Source organism: Leptomonas pyrrhocoris, assembly GCF_001293395.1.
Source record: "Leptomonas pyrrhocoris isolate H10 chromosome Unknown, whole genome shotgun sequence".
Classification (NCBI taxonomy): domain Eukaryota; phylum Euglenozoa; class Kinetoplastea; order Trypanosomatida; family Trypanosomatidae; genus Leptomonas; species Leptomonas pyrrhocoris.
The window spans coordinates 14,625-36,574 of record NW_015438394.1 but is presented as its reverse complement, the minus strand read 5'-3'; the positions used below and the strand labels follow the sequence as shown (position 1 = coordinate 36,574).

The window sequence follows — 21,950 nt, the reverse complement described above, 5'->3', positions numbered from 1 at the left end:
CCCCTGCCATGGCGAGCATGCCGCTCCTTTATTTCTGTTCATTAATACACACAAAGACGCTATTTTCACTATTGTTAATGATTACGTTCTATTGTTTGTTTTCTATCCAGCGGTGAGTATTCCCTTTTTTACCGTCTGTTTTTTGCCGCCGGCATGCGGAGCTGCGGGTGCCCCATTTCCTTGGCTGCACCCCGCTTTCGCTTGGAACATATCGTTCAGGCCGCGACCGTGCATGCGCCGCTTTGGGTTTTGTTTTCCGTTTTGTTTTCTCCGGGCATCACATCTCTTCGCTTTTCTTCTCTTTAAGCCCCTCCGGCGCCCCTCACGAAGGCTGGTTGCTGGCACACCGGACACATCTCCGATGGAAGGGAGGGTATTCTTGTCCCTGCCGCGCTTGTATGCCGGGACGGTGTGCGTTTTTCCTTGTTTGGGTACCTCGACCCGCTGTACCCATTCCGGCTGAGCTCTTCGCTGCCGGCCCGGTTGTCGCCTTCGGTCGCGCGCTGACACGCCCGTGATAGTGACTCTCGTTGAACGAGCCCTGCGCCTCCGGTGTCTTTCTTGTGATAACCCGTGTGTTTTCCATTGAGTCTGGTTTGACCCGAAGCCCGGCCGCATCCTCCGGGGGAAGGCGGTCGGCTTCTTAAAGCCACAGTAAAGGGCAACGAAGCAACACCAGCGAATAAAATGGGCGACAGTGGTGCGGAGCCAAGGGGTGAGTGTTCTCTCTTTCCTTTTTCTGTGGTGGTGTTACTGCTTGCTATTAGTTCTATTTTCATACTGTTTTTCCCAAAACTGAGGAGTAGAGATATGTAAGGCCTGTGTTGTGTAACCAGCAAGGACACCCTGTGCCGTGTTAACCAGACAAAATATTTTCCTTTTATGTTCGCTTTATCTGATACATCTAATTTATTATTGCTTTTTCATTTTGACTAACGCGGGGCCATCGCCTTGCCACGGCGCATTCGTATTTGGATGTTTAGAGCTAAGGTATTCTGCCCTGTCGGTTTTACCATTGGAATGCACATCATTTCCGTGAATGACAGGAGACTGTCTTCGACGAGATGTGAAGCTACGCTCAACAAGGGCCGAAGGGTACGTGTGATGGCCCACAAAGCGGAGCTACAGACGGCGCGGAGGTGACGCACGTCCATCTTTAGCTCCGAAGGGTCCTTCTCATTTTTCTGTTTCTTTACTTTCAGTGATTATTTGCAGCCCATAACAAAGAAGGGGCCGGTATATTGAACGCTCGCGGCCGACCACTGGCACACAGTTGTGCACAGATGTGTTTCCCGGTCTCGCTGCCGCTGTTCCCCACTTCTCCGATGAGCTAAAAACTTAACGTGCTTCGCACCCCCAACGCGCACAGTGTGACGGCGATGTCGCGCGTGCAGTGCACAAACCCGATTGTCCTTCGACAGCACATTTTTTATTCGACATGTCTCTTCCTCTGCAAGACCCTCGCATTTCAGAATAGAGCGATTTCTCTCATTTTGGGTGGAAAACTCCACTGAGACCTCATTCTGTAGCACGATGGGGTGCGTGGTTGTGGTGCAGCCCTGCGGCGTTGCCTGCTGCGTGCACGCCGACGCACGCCGCCACAAATGTTCTCTCGTCCGCTGCCTTGCTCGCCGCTCCATGCGCTTCTTCTCTTTTCCCCTCCCTTTCTTCCTGCACTGCTCCACCGCGGCGCCGACCGCCGCAGCTTGAAGGCCTTCTCTTTCACTACGCCTCTCTTCATAATCTCTTTTCGCTAAACACACACTTTCTCTTTTCTGTTTAATTTTAATACATCAGCTGTTTCAGCAGCATTCGTCACTGCGGCACACTCCACAAGCGCAAGCCCCACGTGCGACGACCGACTTTCTCGTTTCTGTCAAGCTGTACGAAGCTTTTCACGGCGACCCCTTCCTTCCTCTTCCGTACCTCCTCCCTCACCTCTCTGACTGCGACCCATGGCGTGTCTCAGCTACCCGCTGCGTCGCATGATGGTGGCCGGTGCGCTGCTGGTGCTGTGCGTGAACGCCCTCTTTGTCTCCGCGACCTCCACCTCCGACTACACCGCGGATCAGCAGAAGAACACGTTGGCGTTCCTGAAGGGCTTTGCAGTAGCGGGCTCAACTCTGGAGACCAGCTGGACGGGCACGGACTTCTGCACGTGGCCGTACGTGAGATGCTACGATGATTCGGGCACGCTGACCTTCATGGACTACATTGCGCCGGCGTTCACGGGATCGCTGGTGCTGCCTGAGCTGGGTGCGGACGTGAACGGCTCCGAAGTGATCTTCACTGGCATTGACTTGAGTGGGTTTGGGCAACAGGTTACGGGCTCCCTGCCTGCGAGCTGGGGCCGCCTGACGACGCTGACAAGTCTGGACTTGAGCGGCAACGCCTTGAACGGGTCACTGCCTGCGGACTGGGGCGGGATGGCTGCGCTGGAGTCACTGTACCTGAACAGCAACCGCCTTGAGGGCAGCCTTCCCGGCCAGTGGAGGTTCTTGTCGGAGCTGATGACGTTGCGGCTAGACAAGAACACGCTGTCCGGCACGCTGCCTGCTGCGTGGTTCCGCTTGACTTCACTGAGTACTCTGTACCTAAACGACAACATCCTTACGGGACCGCTGCCTGCGGCGTGGGTGGCGTTGACGGCGCTGTGGTCTCTGGATCTGTCCAATAACCAGCTAACGGGCTCGATCCCTGAGCGGTGGGGCGAGCTGCGAGTGTATACATTGGTGCTGAGCAACAACGAGCTGTGCGGATGCATTCCTACCAAGCTGAAGAACAGTTATTATCTCCCCACTGTGGATCCTGATGTGTCCGCTGACAACTGTACCACTGCAAACCCGTGCGAGCCGCACAGTGCTGACTCGGCCTCCGCGCCGGACGACTCCGAGGCGAGCGCGTTGCTGACGGCGAACGAGCAGAACACGCTGAAGTTCCTGCGGCTGGTGCGGGCTGCTGTGGGCGGGGAGCTGCAGAGCCTCTGGAGTGGCGTGTGGTACTGCGGCTGGTGGAACGTGAAGTGCGGGTCTGACGGGTTGGTGTCTGTCGCGCTGAGCGACGTCACGGTCTCCGGCCCGGCGCAGCTGCCGGAGCTGACGACGCACATCGACGGCAGCCTTGTGGACGTGACGAGTTTCGAGCTGTACGACAAGGGTGCGCGCGTGACGGGCGCGCTGCCTGCGAGCTGGGGCCGCTTGACGACGCTGAGGGAGCTGGTACTCAACGGCAACGCACTGACAGGGTCACTGCCTGCGAACTGGAGCACCATGACGAAGCTTTACACTCTCAACCTGGCCGCGAATGTCCTCTCGGGCACGCTGCCCGTCGAATGGGCCTCGATGCCGACCTTGACCGAGTTGCGGCTGAACAACAACCAGCTGGCTGGCGCGATCCCTGAAGGATGGAGCAACATGAAGTCACTGCAGGACATCTACCTGTCGGACAACGACTTCTGCGGGTGCGTGCCGAGCGCCTGGAAGGGGGGATATCGTCCGTACGTCCGAGCCGATGACGCGGTGACATCAACGAAGTGCCGCACCGCAAACAGGTGTGTCGACGGCAGCGGCAGCTCTGACAGCATGGCGGGGATGACGGAGGAGGAGAAGAGCACGCTGAAGTTCCTGCGTGGCTTTGCGGCCAAAAACCCGTTTCTTGCGAGCAGGTGGACCGGCATCTACTATTGTGAATGGCCGTACGTGCAGTGCACCTCTTACTCGAACGTGCTTAACTTCAACGCCTACAGCGCGCCGGCGTTTACCGGAGCGCTGGTCCTGCCTGAGCTGGGTGCGGACGTGAACGGCTCCGCCGTGATCTTCGATGAGATTGACGTGAGTGGGTTTGGCCAACAGGTTACGGGCTCCCTGCCCGCGAGCTGGGGCCGCCTGACCCACCTGACGAAGCTGGACGTGAAAGGCAACGCACTTACGGGACCGCTGCCTGCGGACTGGAGCGGGATGTCTGCGCTGCAGACGCTTCACATGGAGGACAATCGTATTGAAGGGGTTCTTCCCGCGGACTGGGCCAACATGACGATGCTGAAGTACTTGTACCTTCAGAACAACTCGCTGACAGGCTCGCTGCCTGGTGCTTGGAGCGGGTTGGCTGCGCTGCAGGAACTGTACCTGAGCAGCAACCGCCTTGAGGGCAGCCTTCCCGGCCAATGGAGGTTCTTGTCTAAGCTTCGCGAGCTTCGGCTTTCGAGCAATGCGTTGACCGGCACACTACCGGCAGAGTGGAAGACGATGTCCGGCTTAAATGCACTCAACCTTTCGAGCAACGCCCTCTCTGGCGCGCTGCCTGCGGCGTGGGCCTCCGTGGAGTTCCTGCGGTCTCTATACCTCGCAGCAAATCAATTTACAGGTTCGATCCCTCGAGAATGGGCAGCCCAGTGGACGTACTTCACTGCTGATCTGAGCAGGAACCATCTGTGCGGATGCCTCCCCGATGGTTGGTCGAAGAAAACTTACAACATTGACATTACCGTGGATGCCGCGGTGTCTGCGTCCAACTGCAGCGATAAGAACGCGTGCGACGTGCACAACACGACCACGACGACCACCGCTGCGCCGACGCAGGAGCAGCGAAACACCTTGAAGTTCCTGCAGGCGTTCTCAACGATGGACCCGAGTCTGGCGATGCGGTGGACCGGGAGCAGCTACTGCGACTGGGCGTACGTGAAGTGCTCTGCGGACGGTGCGGTGCAGCTGGACCTGTCACCGCTGCCGCTGGCGACAGCTGTGTCACGGACGAAGGTCGCCGCGTTGATGAAGACTGTAACGTCGACGGCGACCGTGCGACTGCCTGAGCTCGCGGCGGACGTGGACGGGCAGCAGGTTGCGGTGACGGAGTTGAGCGTGTACGGTAAGGGCTCGCGGGTCGCGGGGACGCTGCCTGCGAGCTGGGGCCGCCTGGCGCGTCTGCAGACGGTGCGCGTGCAGAGCAACGCCATCACCGGCACGCTGCCGTCTGCCTGGAGCGAGATGACGTCGCTGCGCAGCCTGAACGTGAGCGGCAACGCGCTGTCCGGTGGCGTGCCTGATAGTTGGGGTGGCATGACGAAGCTGGTGAGCGTCGACCTGAAGGGGACGGGCCTGTGCGGGTGCCTGCCCGAGGGGTGGAAGTCGAAGACGGTGGCTGCGGATGCCGCGTTGACTGCGCGGGACTGCGCGAGCGCGAATGCGTGCCCCGCGGCGTCGAGCACATCAGCCCCGCCGAAGAAGACTGGATGGATCCTGATCCCACTGTGGTGCGTGCTGGGTGCTGTGGGTGGGCTCTTGGTGGGACTTGCAGTTAGCTTTGGCGTGCGCTTCTACCGCCGGCGTCAGCGTGCGAGAGAGGTGAGTCGATTCCAGGCCGTGCAAGAAGCGGAGATGCAGCCTTTTTCGAAGATGCCTGACTCGCAGTATTAAAGGTCGCTGGCGAGGCGCCACCGTTGCCGCTGTCGCGTCTGCGGAACAGCGGGGGGTGCGCATGCGCGTGACCGCGTTAATTCTTTTTGATTGTTCTCTCTCCCCCTTTTCATTTCTTTTTTTTTTCTCACCGTTCCTCCCGCTGACCTCGACGTGCTGCCGAGGGGCGGAGACGGTGAACGCACGCGACAACGATTTTGATTCTCTAACGAGGCTCAGCTGAGCTAGACTTTTCTATTTATTCCTCTGTGAAGTGGAGTGTTTAAGTGCCTTTGCCAATTAATCATTTTTTCTTCTGCCGCTCTTCACGCGACCGCCCGCTTTTTCTCTTTTGCTAAAAAGTAGATTTCTTCTCTCTTTCAATTGGCGCCGGCGTCTCTGCGTGGATATGGCTGAACGGCATGTGCCCATGGAGTGGTTGCACGAGTTTGTCTGCGTTGCTGGGGCCGTGGTTGACGTGGCCGCCTCTGAATATGCGTCCGTGAGATGTCTCTGCGTGTGTGCGTGTGGAGCCACCGAGAGAAGCCGCCGTGTGGGGAGCAGGGAGCGACAGAGTTCACACTCCTCTCGTCGGTGTCATTTTCCAGGCTACTTATGTTCCCTCCTGCGAGACAAACCCACCCACCCACACATGTGCAGACGTCCGCTGCTCGCAGCTCAGCCGTTCAGCGTTTTTATTTTCTTTTTTTTTCACTATTTCTGTGTTCACTGCCGTTTTCACTGAGTGCCGCCTCACTTGCCTTTGCGCTGATTGTGATTGTCCTGTTTCTCGCGACTCTGCTGCCTGTGTGGCGAGGCATTGCTGAGCGCGTCGTTGAGCACAACCGCCAAGGGCATCGGAGAATGCACTCCACGCAGATTGAATATAGCGAACGCGATTATATACACGCGTCTTCCCTCTCGTTTGTCTTCTTTTCCGTATTCTTGACCGCGGGGTCTCTTATTCATGCTTTGTTCAAACATTGTTAACTCGAAGCCCTGCTTTCTTTTTAGTTTTGTTGTATTTTTCTTATATCCTGCACAGGTACGTGCGTGCTTTTCTAGTTTTCTGTAAGGCACCGTCTTTGCTGCCGGTTTTTCTTTAAGGGCCCTCGCGGAATGAATGTGAAGCTGGGGAACTGAGCGACGCTGCCCTGCGCGCAGCCGTGAACATGAGCACACACGCCTCTTTGTGCTTGCTCCACGTGCGGGAGCGCAGTCGATGGCTGACGACACAGAGGCGCTGCCTGGTGCACGACCTGCGCTGAATCAACAACGTAGATAGCAGCGTCTCACAACCTTTCCTTTTTCTTTAAAGCGAGCAGCCGCACTGGCTTCTGCGAGTGCGACGGTCGTTGGCCAAAGTTTTCTTTACTCCTTTGTTTCCTGATTCTGTTTCTTGTGTCTCGGACTGCGCCGCACTGTGGCACCTGTTTGCGGGAGTGGGCGACCCCCGCGCCGTGGCAGCCCGGTTATCGATGTGGCGGAGGTGTGGGCGAGGGTTCCTCATGCGCGTTGCACAGGCACGTCGGTGCACCTGTGCTTGACTTCATTTTCGCGGCTTGCGGAGCGAGCGTTGCGTCTCTCACGACCGGCTGCTCGTCTGCGCTGGGCCGCTGGCTTCCCGTGCGCGTGTGTTGGCCCTCCGCCCCCCTCTTGTTTTCGAGACTTTTTATTTCTATTTCTATTTCTATATGGTTCCACACGTAGGTTCCTTCTCCCTTCCGAATTTCTCACTGCCGACACGACGCCCGTCGGCGCACTCCGCTGCGCCTGTGCCTTGTGTCCCTCGACCGTGCTGTGCCGTCGGAGCCGCGACGGCATCACGAGCGTGTCGCGGTGCGGCGTGGTGTGGATGGAGGGTGCCGCTGGCTGCCCTCTCTGCACCATCCACGGTGCGCCGTTTGTGGCGACGAGGCTCGAAGGGATGATGGTGTGCTGGGCGGGTTTCCCTGCGCTGGATGCCGGGTGCGCTCGCGTTTTGAATGATGGCGCCGTTCACTCTCCTCTCCTCTCTTTCCTTCCTTCCTTCCTTTCTCTCTTCTCTCCGCTGTAACATGAAGCGGACCGTCCCACCTTAGGACGCGAAGGTGCGTTTGCGCGTTGCGATAAAGTACGGCGACAGCTGACTTTGCCTGCGCTGCCGCCTTCGGGGCAGGCGGAGGTGCGGTGCTTTGACTTTTTGCGCTGCTGTGCGGCGGCGCGTGTGCGGGAGGCGCCGGGGGTGCTGCGCCTGCAACACTGCCGCGACACGCAGGTCTGTATTGGCGGTCTGGAGGCCTGTCTGTTCGGTGGCGAGCGGAAGCGCTGCAACATCAGCGTGGAGCTGATCGTGGCACCGAAGATTCTGCTGGTGGATGAGCCGACGTCCTGTCTGGGCTCCGTGCTGTCTGCAAAGGTCGTGCGCCCGCTGCCGCAGCTGTGGCGGATGGGCCGCGTTTTACTGCGCGACCGCAGACGGTTCCCGTGGTGGGTTCGGGGTGGTGCTTCGCGACGCGCCGGTGCCGCCCCACCCCTTCGCTTCGCAGCGTGTCGTTTGTTTGCGTGCGTTCCGAGGCTCCGCTCGGCCCTCGCCCTGGCGTTTGCGTGGCGAGGGAGAAGCAGACGAAATGGCGTTGGTTCTGCATCGACTCGTCCGCCTGTGTGCCCGGCATGAGCCGCTGCTCTCCTGATTTCCTTTCTTTCGCCCACACACGCACTCTCGCGCGTCAGGTGTTCGTCTCGCACCGCCTCCCCGCTTTACGGCGCGTGCGCTGTGGCTCTCTGCGCGCTCTCCCTTCTCCGCTGTTTTGGGGTTGCGCGCTGCGGTGCTATGTTTTGCGCCGCCGTATTATCCTCCTTGCTGTTTGTTTGCGGGCGCAACGGCTGGCGAGTGCTTTTGCAAGAGCGACCGTTTCATGCGGTCCGGTTGTGTTGCTGGGGTGTGCAGGGTGTGGCGGCCGGCGCCGGCTGTTTTAAATAGTGGCGAGTACTGAGGTTGGGTGGTGTTGCGCGGTGACCTTTGTGGCTTCTTTCTCCTCCCTCGACTGGCGTTTCGGATGTTTGCGCAAGAACTCGCCGTCGCCGCGCTCGCATCTTTTTTTCTCTGCTGCTCCCTGTGTGGTTTGCGCCACGATCGTCGCTGCAGTCGGACTCGGCAGCTGCTGTTCTCCTCCCAGGTGTCCCCTATCTGCTGCGGTGCGGCGTGTCCTGGTTGCTGTTGCGCCGCAGCTGGCTCCGCTGCTGCTCCGCTCCCCCCTGCGCACCGACGGCTTCAGTGACTGGGAGCACGGGAGGACGTGATGCGCGCGGGTGGCGGCGAGGAGTGGAAGAGCACGACGGACTCCCCGGACTGTCCTCCGTTTGTTTCTTCCCAGTTTTGGTGGTTCGCTGTGGACCCAGGCGCACGCCCCGGCCCCTTTGTCGTTTAGCCGCCGCAGCCCTTTTCCGTCGCTTTCGTGCGTGTAGCGGGGCTTCCTGCTCTGTGGCTTGCTACGCCCGGCGGCGATGCACGTTGCGCGCTTTCTTGGTGACTCAGCGAGGTGCAGGCTGTTGGCACGCCACTAAAGACCCGAGCCGAGAACGCGGACACGGACTGTGTGAAGTTTCACCTTTATTCCTGTAAGCGACTGGGGGAGGGGGGGGGGGCAGCGGCAACCACGAAGCCAGGTCTCAGACGGCGTAGCCCTGAGGTGCTCCGATGATGTTGGCCGCCGTGTTAGCGCGCTGACGAAATCGGAGGCGAGTGTGGGACCGGCCCTATTCGGGTTTCGCCTCTTCTGCGAATGGAGGCGCACGGCTTCAGGCGATACGTTCTTACCTTGTTGAAGCACCTCGAGTGCGCTTTCCTATTCCTTTTCCAAAGAATGAAGCGGCGCTGCTCCCCGCGTCTTCCTCACCTTCCTCCTTTCCGCGCCTTGCACGGCTAGGAGAGAGTCACCGCCACCGCTGCCCCCAATGGTGGCGAAGGTGTTGCCTCGCCGTCTGTGCGCACCCACCAGTGCGTACGCTGCGATCCGCCTGCATACGGGCGACTGAAGTCAGCTGTTTTGGCGTCAGTTTACGGAGCGTCGGTTTTGCCGCGTGCTGCGGAGTGCAGCCCGGGTAAACGCTGCGAGCGCCTCTTTGTCGGTTGCTCATCTCTCCCGCTTTGGCGCTTTACATCGGTGCTGGAGAGTGTTGCGCGACTTGAAATGAACGAACGCCGCTTCCACCTCTCCTCTGCTGTGCCTGTCTTCCTCTGCAGCTGTTGCGTTTCTGCTCAGTCCTTGCGCGTGTCCCTGCTCGGGTGCGCGAATTTCTCGTTGCTCCTCTTTGCCCTCGCAGCGGTCACCGCCGAAGCGAGCGGCGTCAGTGCGCAGCGGAGTCCACCCTCGCAAGCTGTCGCGGGGCTGGCTGTGCTTCGCCGCATTGCCCAGTTCGCGGAGTCCATTTAAAGTAGTGGAACCGCGGCCGCCATGGCTCTTGTGCGGGAGGCCGATGTGTGTGTGCTGGGGACCCCTGTGTACGGAGTATCTTGGTTCGTCACGCACACCCGCACGCTGCTGCTGGCCTCCCCCACGGCGGACGCCGCCATCCGTCGGCAGGCGAGCGACGCTGCCTGGCGTGACGGGGAGACGGACCTGGATTGTGTCCTCTGCGACCTCGCTGCGTGCGCTGGGACGGACAAGAGAGAGGCGGTGGACTACACCTTCTTGACGGCGCTGCCCCGGCCGCAACGCATTCGCGGGCAGTCGGTGGGCGATCGCCAAGCGCAGTTGCTGCAGTGGATGGAGGCGTGCATCGTGTGCCGCAGTCAGACGCACCTGCCGGAGTTGCTGCGAGGTGCCTCGCCCACTCTGCATTTTGAGTACGACTCGGCACTGAGGAGTATCGGAGGTGGACGTGGTGACGGTGGCCGGGTGGGGGGAGGTCCCGGCACGCGACGTGTGCAAGGACTCGTGTTGGCTGCCGTGGAGGGCGGCGGCGGCTCCCTTGTGCGACTCCGCATCCCTCTACTGCTGGAGCGCTCGGAGAAAGTCAATGCGGCGCTGAACAACGTGGCGGTCCTCTATTGCAAGTTTTCGCATCGCGTGTGGAGGACGAGCTATCAAGTTTCTGCGGTGGAGACGGACCTGCACGTGTGCATTCGAGTGATTCCGCCGACGGGCAAACTTACGGTGCTGTCAGAAGATGTGGAACTGCGAATTGCAGATGGCTCTGCGGCGGCCGACAGCAACAACCAGTCTTTAGTGCCGTTTTTGAAAAGTTGTGTGGATTTGAACGGGCTGCCGAAGCTGAAGTTAACGCACGAGGGGGGCGGCTTCATCGATCACCTGCCGCAGCTAGAGGAGGCGCTCTATCGTCGCATTCGCGAACCGTTGCACTTTCTGAAGTTAATGCTTGGTCTGGGAGCCGATCTTGGGGGTCCCATCGATCTTTGTGTGAGCTGCAAGGCCGTCATGCGTTCGGATATCCCGCAGACGCCCCCTACGTGCAGAACGGCGGTGTTTTGTGCTGTCGACAGCGAGTCATCAGCTGCCTTCACAGTCGGGCTTCACTACTCCAGCGGAAAGGAGCTGCCCTCGATTGAGACGACGTGTACGCAGTACTTAAACCGTCAGGACAGTGCCGTGCTGTCCGCGAAAGTGAAGTACTCGAAACCGAGCACTACCATGCCGAGAGATGACGACAGTTTTCTCGATGTGGAGGGTTTACGCGCCGAGGTGGTGCGGGGCGTGATGGAGTGCATGACGCTGGCTCTCACTGCTGCTTCGTAGTGGGTGAGGTATTGTGTAGGTAAGTTTCATTGTAGCTCGTCAGCAACGTAGCTGTATTCTTTTTTCTATTTTTTCTTTTGATTTTGTTCAGATGTCTTTTCCTAGTCTTCTCGCGATAACTACTGTCTTTTAGATGCTGCGGTCTCTGCTTAGAGGGTCGCTGGCGTGATCGGTATGGAGTTCTCAAATGCAAGCATCTCTGTCTGGCATGAAAGGTAACGTGAGGGAACACTTCTTAAAAGGTGGAGTCGCAGCTTCTTGTGATGCAGTTGCTGCCGCCTCACGTTTTGCTTTACGCTTTTCACGTGGAGTTCGCGTATCTTGTTCCCCCCGTCACAGCTGAGCGTTTTGGCTTCTCTGTGGCACTTCGCCGGCTTTTTCTTGTTTACCGGGTCTGCCGCGGTGTGTATCCCTTGTGCCTTTTTAAAAAGCAGTTAATGCTGCGCGTTGCTTTAGTTATCATCATCCCTCCCCTTTTGGCTTTCGTGTTTTCGGTATTCTCGCGGGGCGGCGGATCTCACCCTCTTCCGTTAATCAGTGTATGCTGCGCGGAGGAGACCTCCATAACCTCCCCTTACGCCGCAGAAGCCCAGGAAGGCTGTCGACGGGACACGTCCTCGGGGATGCGCACATGCCGTGGCACTGGAAGGACACCCCTCTTTAATAATCCCTTCTCAGTCTGCAACTGAAAGGCAAGCATCAACGTTCTTTTGCCAGAGACTCTCAGTACAGCAAAGTTGTTCTCCTCAGAGAATTGCACCTCCTGCAGTCCGTCCTGCGCATCTGAAGGCGACCACCTCGTCGGACCGGGAGGCCGCTCTGCAGATGCCCACTGCCCACAGCGCGACGCGCGTCTGTTTGTTGGACGCCGCATGCGTTGTGCACACCTGAACCCTCTGCTTTCTGCGCCCCCTGCACGTCCGACAGAAGAGCACCTTCTTCTTTTCGTGCCCTGTTCCCGCAGCACTCATGGGTACGATACGTCATGCCGAGATGAGCGAGGACACGCAGAGGCCAAAACACCGAACTGCCGAGTTGGGCTTCTGTGGTTCGCTGACATCTCGTTGACCACTCTCGTGATGGAGTCCTTCGTGCCTTTCCCGTAATGTACTAAAATCCAACTTTGGCTCAGGACAGCGCAGCGCTTTCGACTCTTCGACCACGGCTCTTGGCTTGTCTACGCTCCCCCCCTCCCCCCCAAGGACGGTCCGTGGACGTCGGTTAATGCACCTGACAGATTCGTCGAGGGGTGGTGCACCTCGTTTTGCGCAGTGGTGTCTCTCGATCCTCACGAATGGTTTCCGTGGCGCGTACTCGAGCGTCAGGCAGACTTGCGGAAGACGAAGACGCGGTGCGCTCTTTTCTGGTGGCGGCTGCACCATGCATGGGCCGCCTTTGTGCACGGAAACACGGCAGCCGTCCCATCGCCGCCGACAACATGCACCGTTCTCTTGGTTTTTTATTTTCTCTGGTCACCAACACCGTTTGGGCGACTTTCGCTCTTCCGATGATGTTGTCTGTCCGCTGCTGCTGCCGCGTCGAGGTTGCAGCGGGCGGGAGGTCCAACGGACGTTCCGCTTTCACGGCGGTGCTTTTCGTCTGTGTGAATTTAGCCGTGCCGTTCTCTTCATAAAGGCGGGCGGCCTTCTTTTTCTTTTCCTTTTCGGTAGCGCAACTCGAGAGCTGCAGCGCAGCGAGTGCATCATCGCTTGGTAGGCCAACAACCTCCGTTGAGACTTGGTAGGCATGGGTTACCTGCCTCTCTGTGTCCCGCCCGCTTCAGTTTTCTTTCATGTCGTAGAAACCGGAGACTGCCAAGTCGTCACCTCCGCCCTTACAGTTTGACATAGCAGCGAGGCTCACAGACCTGCGTAGATGAGGTACGAATGAAAAGTACGGTATAAGTAAAGGAAAGAAGGAAAACAGGAACGTTCGCGACGAAGGACGAAGTCGCATCGTCGATCCATTGAATCCACGCCGTTCGACAACACGTCTTCTTTCTTCTCTACAGCTTCACTACCCACAAAAGCAAATGATTACGATATGCTTAGCCGAAGAATGAAGTACTTTATGCTGCATCTGGATGGCTGTTGACTCACGGACGTCTCTCCCCTTCGGCACATCTTCTTCGCAGCGTTAAATAGGCTCTGCGGTGTATCGATAAACTCTCCACGCATCTTTCTCTTCTCTCTTCTTCTGTAGTATGTACATTCTCCTTTGCGTTGCAAACTGGAAATAGCCACATCAAGTGCGCAGGAGCCACCGTGCTGCCCGTACTACGAGACGAAGAGAAGACCGATCAAAAACGATTGCATCACTCTGCCCTTTGTTTCTTCCTATTGGATGTAAAGCTTCAGCCACCCGTGGCATTCTTTCATGGATTATTTTGTCTGCCGAGTCGAGCATCTCATCAAATAGTGTCTTTTACTTGTACAGAGGCTAATGGACAGCACGGGGGGCGGGGGCGGTTCGGCGTGCGCGTCACCGAAGGTAAGCAACAACAACAGCGCCTTCGATGCTCTCACGCTGCAAACCATTCAGGACCAGCAGCACATCATCGAACGGCAGAGAGAATTGGTCGCCACGTTGAAGACGCGCGTAGAGGAATTGGAGGCCCACCAGCTGCGCCACTCCAATGCAACGGCGATAGCCACTACGCATCACGGTGTCGGCAGCAGCGGCTCGTACGCAGCGGAAGCACGACTGCAACGCCGCATCCAATCTATCGAGGCGGAGAACGCAGCACTGAAGGAATGCGCGGCGGGGCTGCGAGATGACTTGGTAGTCGCGGCGGAGCATCTCCAGACTCAGCAGCTCGCAAAGGAAAGGGAAGAGGCGGCTTGGAAAGAAAAAGTGGACGCGGCGGAGGCGAAAGCCGCAGCCACCTCGCAGCTTTTAGACGCGATGGACAGACGGACGACGAAGCTCTCCGATCAGGTTCAGAAGCTGCGCAAGGAGGCCGACGTCCGCGTGTACGAGGTCGTGCAATGGCGCTCGCTGGCGACCACCATACTGCAACACCTCGACAAGGTGCAGAGCCGCTACGCCAGGGAGCAGGTCATCTCTGTTGAGGACAGTGTTCGACGCTACGCCGCACGTCAAGCACCAGCACTCAGTGTTTCTGCAGCGGCATCTTCACCCAGCCGGAGAGAAGGAGAGGCGGAAGAGCAAGCGATGGAGGCGAACCGCCACATGTGGAGTCGCAAAGCGCAGGCACAACAGCCTTTGAAGGTCAGCAGTGCGAAACCTAGAACTGAAAACTCTACCGGTCCCATGTAGTCCGGCGTCCTTTCACGTGTGTACGCTGAACCAAACCAAAGGAAGTCGGACAAGGTGGAAACAAAGAAGGGAGGCGTAGCTGCCGAATCGGCGGAGACGACAGGGAATGCGGATGGTGCGTGGCATTCTACGTGGGAGAGGCGGTGTTGCCTCCGTTCTCGCCTGAATCTTCGCCACAAACTGTTGGTTCATTCTCAGGAAGATGTGCCAGGCCACAGGTGTCGCAGCGACGACGCTGATGAGGCATAACCGTCGTGGATCCGTGCATGATCCGGTACCGCAAGAAACGGTTCGATGACAAAGAAAAAGGATTCGTACGCTTCAGTAAGAGTTTTGTCTGACAGAAGCACCTGGCGTGAAGAGCAACAACAAGCCCTCTTTGTGGAGGAAGCGATGTCCTAAGAGAAAAAGAGATAAAAAGAAAAAATCTTCTACTTTGATTTCCACTCTTTTCTTTTGCCGTTACAGACGGGTGCAGAACGGATTTTCTATTCTGCGCTGCTTGTCGCGCTGTCGTTTCATTTCGCGTCTGCCGTGAGCGCACGCGCGCTTTTGCGGCCGCCTCTGACCAACACACGTTGTTGGGGTAAACTCTGGTTCTCTCCTTTTACTTCCCCCCGCTCCGCTGATCTCGTTCTTTCAACTGCACAGGTAGCACGTGCTGTATTAAAACGAAAAGGGAAGAGAAGTTGTACATTACGCGGCCTGTTTCCGTTTCAATTTTTCTTTTCGCCTGTATGAAGACGGCGTATCAACACACACACACACACAACGCCTCGTATTGAGAGATCGCAGTGCACTGTGTGGGCGAGGATTTTCCTTCCTGCGCTGCGATTTAGTAGTAGTTTCAAATTAGACCGCTCTTTTCTTCGTCTGCTGTCCGTCACTGCGCCAACAACGGTGACAACAGACACGCAAACAAATATCTTCCTCTTCTGCGTGGAGACGCAAGGTTGCCTCGCATCGTAGCAGGCAGCAGCTTTTGTCCGTAGAAACTTGCGTATATCCTCTCGCTGTGTTGATCCTTTTATTTGTCATTTATCTCCCTTCTCTTTTTTACTGTTCTGTTCTTGTTATCGCCCTGAGCGAGCGGGCCTTGTGCGGTTCTTCTCATCCTGAAAGCTCCTTCTAGCAGAAAACCGAAGAAGAAAAACCCATCTCCCCATTCAGGTGGAGTGACTCGTAATTGGGGAAAAAAAAACTGCACACACACACACACGCGCACACCGCACCGATCTATACATCCTTCTGCGGAGGCGTTGTATTTCGATTCGTAAGCTATCGCCTTTCTTTTACCTTTCTCGAGTCCAGCATTTCTCTCTCCCACTCACCGCGTGGTGCGCCTTCCTTGCGTGTGCGTTAATAGCAGAGCTCTGCGTGCTAAATCTTTTCCTGCCATTTTTTTACTTCCCTCTCCGCCGCCCCTCAGGAGCCGCACATGGACAAACACACAAACCGCCCCCTCCCCGTCATCATGCCCGGCGCTCCCAAGGACTACTACACCTCGATGGTGTACAAGTCCAATTACCAGGACACGCAAACACCCTTCGTCATGGGTGCGGCACCAAAAAAGAATCCGCAGCCGTACCGCACGCCCTTTAACAGCGGCCTGCAAGGTAGCGCCAGCAGCGCCCTGTCGGACGGCAGCGCTTTATCGATGCCTCCTTCTGTCGCAGCGATGAGTGCGGCAACGCTGACGCCGCAGCAGTCATCGGGGCAGCAGACCGCCTACATTCCCAGCCGGCCGAGCGGTTACGAAACCTTCGACGCGGTAAAGCCCGCTGGGAGGCTCTACACGCACAACCCGTACGCCTCCTCCTGCACGACGCCCGTCGTGGACGGCTTCCCCAGCGGGTACCAAAACCCCTACAACTCTTCCGCTATGCGGTGCAGCAACTCTGTCGCCGTGCCGCACGGTTTGCTGAATGCGACACGTCCCGTCTACGCCGCCTCTGACGTCAGCGGTGGCGGTGAGGCGAGTGTGTTGGCCTCCACGCTGGAGGAGCAGTTCCTCGGTGTGGTGGGTGGCATCGCGGCCACCGCCATGTCCTGGCGCGGTCGGCTACTGCTGCTGAGTGTGTTGCGCCTGCAGCACGTGGACAAGATTCAGATGATCTACGACGAGATCGCACCGCAGTTTAACATGGTGGCAGTGGATCAGCACGGATGCCACGTGGTACGCACGTTGATTGAGTACATCACCGCGGAGCAGATGGAGGCGCTGGTGCCGTTCATCGACCCGGCGGTGGTGCTGCAGATGGCCACGGCTACGCAGCACACCCGCCGTGTTCTGCAGGCGATCTTCGAGCACCACAAATCGGAGGCTCTCATGCCACTCGTCGAGGTGGTCAAGACGGACTGCAAGCGGCTCTCCATGACACAGCAGGGCTGCATCGTCATTATCCGCATCGTCGAGTACGCCATGCCGGCGCAGAAAAAAGCCCTCATCAACGAGCTAGTGCCCATCCTGCCTGACCTCGCCACGGATCAGTTCGGCAACTACGTGGTGCAATGCATCCTGAAGAACATGGACGGCTACGTGTCGTTTGAGGACCTCGTCGAGAGCTTCCAAGGGCACTGGGTGGAGCTGTCGTGTGACAAGTACAGCTCCAATGTGATGGAGCGCATCATCGGCATGCTGCGCGGCGAATCTCGCCAGCGAATCGTCACGGAGCTCATCTTTGAGCTGTCGAACCTTCAGCGCCTCATGCAGAACAGCTTCGGCAATTACGTCTTGCAAGCCGTCATTGGCAGTGCCGTGGACCAGTACGAGTTCAAGTGCGTCTACGACGCCGTCACGCCGTTTCTTCACACCAGCCCCTATGGCCACCGTATCGAGGCGAAGCTCAAGAGCCGTTACGACGTCCTGTACAAGAGCACATCCATGGACTGCTGCCCGGTGGACGCCTCTCCAAAGTAATCCGGAAGCAGGACCATCGCCAAATCAGGAGAGAAGAGTCAAATTAACACATGGGATTGTCAGCGTCCGAAGGATTAGAAGTCTCGGCAACAAAAATAGCAAAAGCGATTATTTTGAAAATCGAGGAGAGAGAATGCGCTGCACCGTGAGGAGTCGCCGCCGCCATTCCGCGCACGTGATCTACACCGTTTCCCCCTCCGCATTTTTTTTTCCTTCTTTCTTTTTCCAAACGTTCTGATTCGATTTTTCCCCTTCCATTGTATATATATTTTTGTTTCTCTTTCGCCGTGATCGTTTCTCTTTTTTCAATGTTTCACTGTTCTTCTCTTTCGCTCAATTTCAGATTTCCTTTTATTCTTGCTGCGTGCACGAGAACCGCTGTCGATGTGCAGGCACCGATGTCAACACCACACACACACACACACACCCGCTCACGACACAGTCTTTGAGCGACGGTGGATGGAGTCGGCACCAGCTCAACCGTAATACAGTCGGGTTGTCCGCTGAGGTTCATTTATTGATGTTATTATTATTTTATTTTCTAAACTCTTTTTTTCTCTTTTTCTTTCACACATCTCTCCCCACAAGGATATCAACAAACGGCTTCGTTTAAGTGCCGCCTCAAGTATTCCTCGTTTCAGTTTCCATCCGTTGAATCTTTTCCTTTTCTGATGTTCTTCTCTTTCGAGTGTTTTTTTCGTTTTGAGGTGATTTGCATTGCAGCGGTGCTTAATTCGGCTTCTTTTCGTCTCTTCCCCTCGCCGCCACTTTTCCCTTTCCTCCTGCTCCTCAGTCATCACCGCTGCGTCTCTTGCGTCCGGGTCGTGTTGGGCTGCGCGTTTCACACTTGCGTTTTCTGTTGCGACGTGCTTTTCCTGCTGCGAGTTTCACTGCGAGACGCAATGCTTTGTTGCACGTCCGCGACTTCTCTCTTCTTCGCACCCCTATTTGTTTTGATGGCCAGCGCCGGCAGTTTCCCCGTCACGTGCCGCTCCGTTTTGCGTTGCGGTCATTGATATTCTTTTGCTTGGTCGTCCGGCTGCGACATCCCTTTCTTGGTGCTACGGTGTTGGTGTCTCTGCAGCGATCATTTTCCTTCCTTCGCGGGGACGACACCCTATGGCACCGCATAAACAGCTCAACCCTGACGGCAAGCGTGCGCAGGAGCACGGTATGCGTGTGCGGTGGTCTGTATGCGAAACGGTAAGAAACCGGTTTCACATGCACAGACGACGCACACACACATAACGGCAGAAATGTGCGTTGACGAAGGAAGGACGAGACGGGACGGAGGGAGGGGTTATGGCCGTGCCCGGTTCTCCGCACCGCCCCCAGTTCTGTGCAGTTCTCTTTTCCTTTTGGATTGGATGAGTCTGCATGGCGTTCAAAGACAGTCTTTTCCTAAAAAAAAACTCTTTAGATAGGTTTCTATGTGTCATTTCTGTGTCCCTCTCAACCGCCGAAGCAAGTGGGCTTTGTTCTATCTTTCCAGGATGCGCGTAAAGAGCAAGACATTCCGTTTTCCGTCGGGAGCCGAGTGCGAGCTACCAGGCGGAGGAAACCGCCTGAGCCTACCATCCCACAGGAAGCGAGTAATACACGAAGAACGCCTAAGCGCTCTCTACAAAAAACAAGCAAATAGAAACTGTAGTAACGCACTTTTTTATTATTGTCTTGATTACGCAGGACAAGGCTGTTTGCAGCGGCGGCGGAGAGGGAACAGCTCGTAAAAAGCAACATGCGTAGGCAAGAGGAGACACTCGACGCGTGTGTTACTTCAAACTCTGTATAAAGCACCAATTTAACGGTATACACGATGTTTTTTTTTTAGTTTATTATTTCGTTTATACGTGCTTTTTTCTACCAGTTTGCCGATGTTCTCGATGCTAGTTTTGTTGTTTGCGCGTCGCTTTCTTTCTCGCTCCTTCTCACGCGTGGGAGCCGCCGTTTTACATTCTTCCGGACGCCGCGAAAGTGTCAAAGAGAGGGAAGAAAAACAGCAGCGGTGAAAAGTGGCGAAGGAAGCACTGCAGGGATGAGAGCGACGCCAAAATGCGCCACGTGCTTCTCCGTTTGTTGCTGCTGTACATCCGCTGCGAATGGCTTGTGGAGGCTGCACTCAATGAGGGACCCTTTCTCGGTGGAGAGCGACAGAACTTTATTTCCTCACGCACGCAAACACACGCCTGCGGGTGTGTCTTTCCTTTACGGATGCGCAGCCGGCTTTTTTCACCTTGCCGCTTCACACCACTCTTTAGCCTTTTATGCTGTGTTGCTGTCAACTTACCAAACACAGCTGCCGTATCGCACCTGTGAAAGCAACACTGACAAATGCGGAAGATGAAGTCTATAATAGAGTTGAGCACGTGTCTTTTGACGGATGCGGTCACCACCAAAAATCGTCCAGAGAACGCATAGCAACGTAAACATTCCGTGTTAATTGTAAAATATTTAAGACGGCTTCTTTTGCTTTATGTATATGATGCACCTCTGTGTGCATGCCTGGTTGCGTGTCACCATTCACGTTAGATGAACTCGGTGATAGCGTTAAGCGTCACAGTCCTTTTTTCTTCTCATTGACGTGCGCACGACAGAGTACACCCGAGGCGAGTGAAGAAGGAAAAAAAATATATTTGAGAATGAGAGGACGACCTGGGAGCAATGTGTGTGCTGATGCGGGCTCCTGGATCGTGTTCACATGACGTAAATGCTGCGATGTGTTATACTGAAGTACACGCACACACGCACAGGCACAGACAACTCCCTGCACAATTAACAGAAAAAGAGAAGGAGAACTTCATGTTTCTTTTATTGAAGTAAATATTTTAGCGCCGATGAGAACATGTTTTGGCGCGCATCGAAATTATCAAGACAGCCGTGTTTTTTCTTTTCTACTCTTTTTTTTTCTAAAGCTTCTTTTTCTTTGTCTCCCTTTGGGGGTGTCGCCTGCCCGATGAACAACCTCCGCCGAGACGCGTGCTTTCAGGGCGTAGGGCATCAAGCGACAAAAGCAAGACGGAAAGCGCCAACAGGTATCGAATTAACGGTCGTGCGGGGGTCGGAACCCACCGCCTGTCAGGTTCGATGAACCCAGAGAAGCGAATAGTATTTCGAAATACGCAGCCTTTAGGCTGAATTCCGGTGCGTTGTGCGGCCAAACAGGGATACGTTCAGCTGACGTTTCTCTTTGGGCTACGCGGAAGCAATGCAACGGACGGCCTTCAGGCACGGCTCTTGTGCCAATCCACGTAGCACCTTGTTCTACCAATGCGAACGTGAATTATACCGTCCGTTCATCTCTTCAAATGAAGGAAAGCGGCCTCGAGCTCTTATTCCAACTTACGCAGAATGCAAGCACGCCGTTCATGGCTCCAACGCCGCACTGCTTCCTTCACCCGCTTCAGAACTCTCGCTCACCTCTTTCTTCTCTTCTTTCTGTTCCTTCCGCACTCGGTGCTCGCTGCTCAGGACCCGACAACGCAGCAAACACGCAAGGCAGCGAGTTACTTCGAGGCCTCGGCGGATTCGTGTCGCCTCACACATTTCCTTGATGAGGGAAACGCGAGCAATTCATGGTTTCTCCACAGTCTCTCTCTCTCTCTCTCTCTCGAGAAAACACTGTCTTCTGCTGACAGGGCGTTGAGCACACAACCCTTCACTTGGACGCAGCAGCAACAAAGCCCGCGCACACCCCATGCCGACGCCCTCCCCCTTTTCCCTCACTTACAGCTGGTCCGGCGAGGACGACGGTGACAGACTCTCTCACCGCGTGGTGTGCCTCCGCTTGGAGGAGGAGGGAATGGAGCGGGCAGAAAACTTGGTGCAGAGCGCCCTGCACACGACGCCTCTTTCACCTACACGGAGCACCTTGACAAATCCTGCAGCGGCGCCGTGGATGGAGCTGACAGTAGGTGACCGCGGTGTCTTCGCACTGTGCATCGTGGCCAATGCCCGTGTGCTGGAGATCCACGAAGCAACCGGAGGAGGAACCAATACGAAAGGTGAGGCAACGGCCACGGCACCGCTACTCACGCAGGAGGCGCAGCTCGCCGATGCATCGACAAACCTGTACGCCCACTTTCTTTGCCACGGCGGCGGTGGTGCCCTCTTTCCCCCGCTGCACGTCTACCGGCTGAAATTGTTCGGCCGCACACCCCGCAGTGAAGTCTGCGTCGCGATGACTTGCCTTGTGCTGTTGAAGGAGGCTGCGGTGCCTGCGCCGTGCCTGGCTACTTCCACCGATCCCTTAGTGGCAGGGGAAGCGCTGGGACACACTGCCGGGGCAGGCGGTGCAAATGTGGTGGAGTCCCTCCTCGGACTGCAGCGGCAGCTTTTTATGATCGAGCGGCGTGTTGCGACGGCGTTCGACGATGTGAGGCAGCGAATGGCGCGACTGGAGTCCCGCGTGGAGCAGCTAGAGGCGCCTGTGACGGAGGCCCAGACTACCACCGATCCGGCATCGACGCCAGCACATACCACCTCACAGGCTTTTCATGAGACGAAGGAGGAGGAAGAGGAGGAGAGAAGATCGGCGTAACGGCCTTGTTCACATGCGCACTATATATAGGCCACTTTGTAATCGCTGCACGCTTTGCTCGTTCATCGGCGCTCCTTTCACGGAGT

The 21,950-nt window shown here is 56.7% G+C and overlaps 7 protein-coding genes across 10 annotated transcripts; all 7 read left to right on the top strand.

Annotated features, from left to right (window-relative positions):
- Nucleotides 1-1,704: 1,704 nt before the first annotated feature.
- ABB37_09973 (putative GP46-like surface antigen) lies at nucleotides 1,705-5,411 on the top strand (the record flags this gene model as incomplete). 2 transcript variants are annotated; one of them, XM_015809656.1, is made up of 1 exon in its annotated part: nucleotides 1,705-5,411. In XM_015809656.1, the coding sequence occupies exon 1, from the start codon at nucleotides 1,956-1,958 to the stop codon at nucleotides 5,409-5,411; it is 3,456 nt and encodes a 1,151-aa protein (XP_015651696.1). In that variant the 5' UTR covers nucleotides 1,705-1,955. The 2 variants fall into 2 exon arrangements, with proteins under 2 accessions (XP_015651696.1, XP_015651695.1); XM_015809655.1 differs by having other exon boundaries at nucleotides 1,797-5,411.
- Nucleotides 5,412-7,452: 2,041 nt separating this feature from the next.
- On the top strand, nucleotides 7,453-8,062 carry ABB37_09972 (hypothetical protein; the record flags this gene model as incomplete). The annotated part of the gene is made up of 1 exon (XM_015809654.1): nucleotides 7,453-8,062. Exon 1 carries the CDS (start codon nucleotides 7,748-7,750, stop codon nucleotides 8,060-8,062), a length of 315 nt encoding a protein of 104 aa, XP_015651694.1. The 5' UTR covers nucleotides 7,453-7,747.
- A 1,764-nt stretch (nucleotides 8,063-9,826) lies between these two features.
- Nucleotides 9,827-11,128, top strand: ABB37_09971 (hypothetical protein; the record flags this gene model as incomplete). The annotated part of the gene is made up of 1 exon (XM_015809653.1): nucleotides 9,827-11,128. One exon carries the CDS (start codon nucleotides 9,827-9,829, stop codon nucleotides 11,126-11,128), a length of 1,302 nt encoding a protein of 433 aa, XP_015651693.1.
- A 537-nt stretch (nucleotides 11,129-11,665) lies between these two features.
- Nucleotides 11,666-12,844, top strand: ABB37_09970 (hypothetical protein; the record flags this gene model as incomplete). The annotated part of the gene is made up of 1 exon (XM_015809652.1): nucleotides 11,666-12,844. Exon 1 carries the CDS (start codon nucleotides 12,353-12,355, stop codon nucleotides 12,842-12,844), a length of 492 nt encoding a protein of 163 aa, XP_015651692.1. The 5' UTR covers nucleotides 11,666-12,352.
- Nucleotides 12,845-13,329: 485 nt separating this feature from the next.
- Nucleotides 13,330-14,407, top strand: ABB37_09969 (hypothetical protein; the record flags this gene model as incomplete). The annotated part of the gene is made up of 1 exon (XM_015809651.1): nucleotides 13,330-14,407. The coding sequence occupies exon 1, from the start codon at nucleotides 13,571-13,573 to the stop codon at nucleotides 14,405-14,407; it is 837 nt and encodes a 278-aa protein (XP_015651691.1). The 5' UTR covers nucleotides 13,330-13,570.
- Nucleotides 14,408-15,057: 650 nt separating this feature from the next.
- ABB37_09968 (hypothetical protein) lies at nucleotides 15,058-17,327 on the top strand (the record flags this gene model as incomplete). Of its 2 annotated transcripts, none has more annotated exons than XM_015809650.1 (1): nucleotides 15,058-17,327. In XM_015809650.1, exon 1 carries the CDS (start codon nucleotides 15,882-15,884, stop codon nucleotides 17,325-17,327), a length of 1,446 nt encoding a protein of 481 aa, XP_015651690.1. In that variant the 5' UTR covers nucleotides 15,058-15,881. The 2 variants fall into 2 exon arrangements, with proteins under 2 accessions (XP_015651690.1, XP_015651689.1); XM_015809649.1 differs by having other exon boundaries at nucleotides 15,836-17,327.
- Nucleotides 17,328-20,794: 3,467 nt separating this feature from the next.
- Nucleotides 20,795-21,864, top strand: ABB37_09967 (hypothetical protein; the record flags this gene model as incomplete). 2 transcript variants are annotated; one of them, XM_015809648.1, is made up of 1 exon in its annotated part: nucleotides 20,795-21,864. In XM_015809648.1, the coding sequence occupies exon 1, from the start codon at nucleotides 21,022-21,024 to the stop codon at nucleotides 21,862-21,864; it is 843 nt and encodes a 280-aa protein (XP_015651688.1). In that variant the 5' UTR covers nucleotides 20,795-21,021. The 2 variants fall into 2 exon arrangements, with proteins under 2 accessions (XP_015651688.1, XP_015651687.1); XM_015809647.1 differs by having other exon boundaries at nucleotides 20,962-21,864.
- Nucleotides 21,865-21,950: the final 86 nt, after the last annotated feature.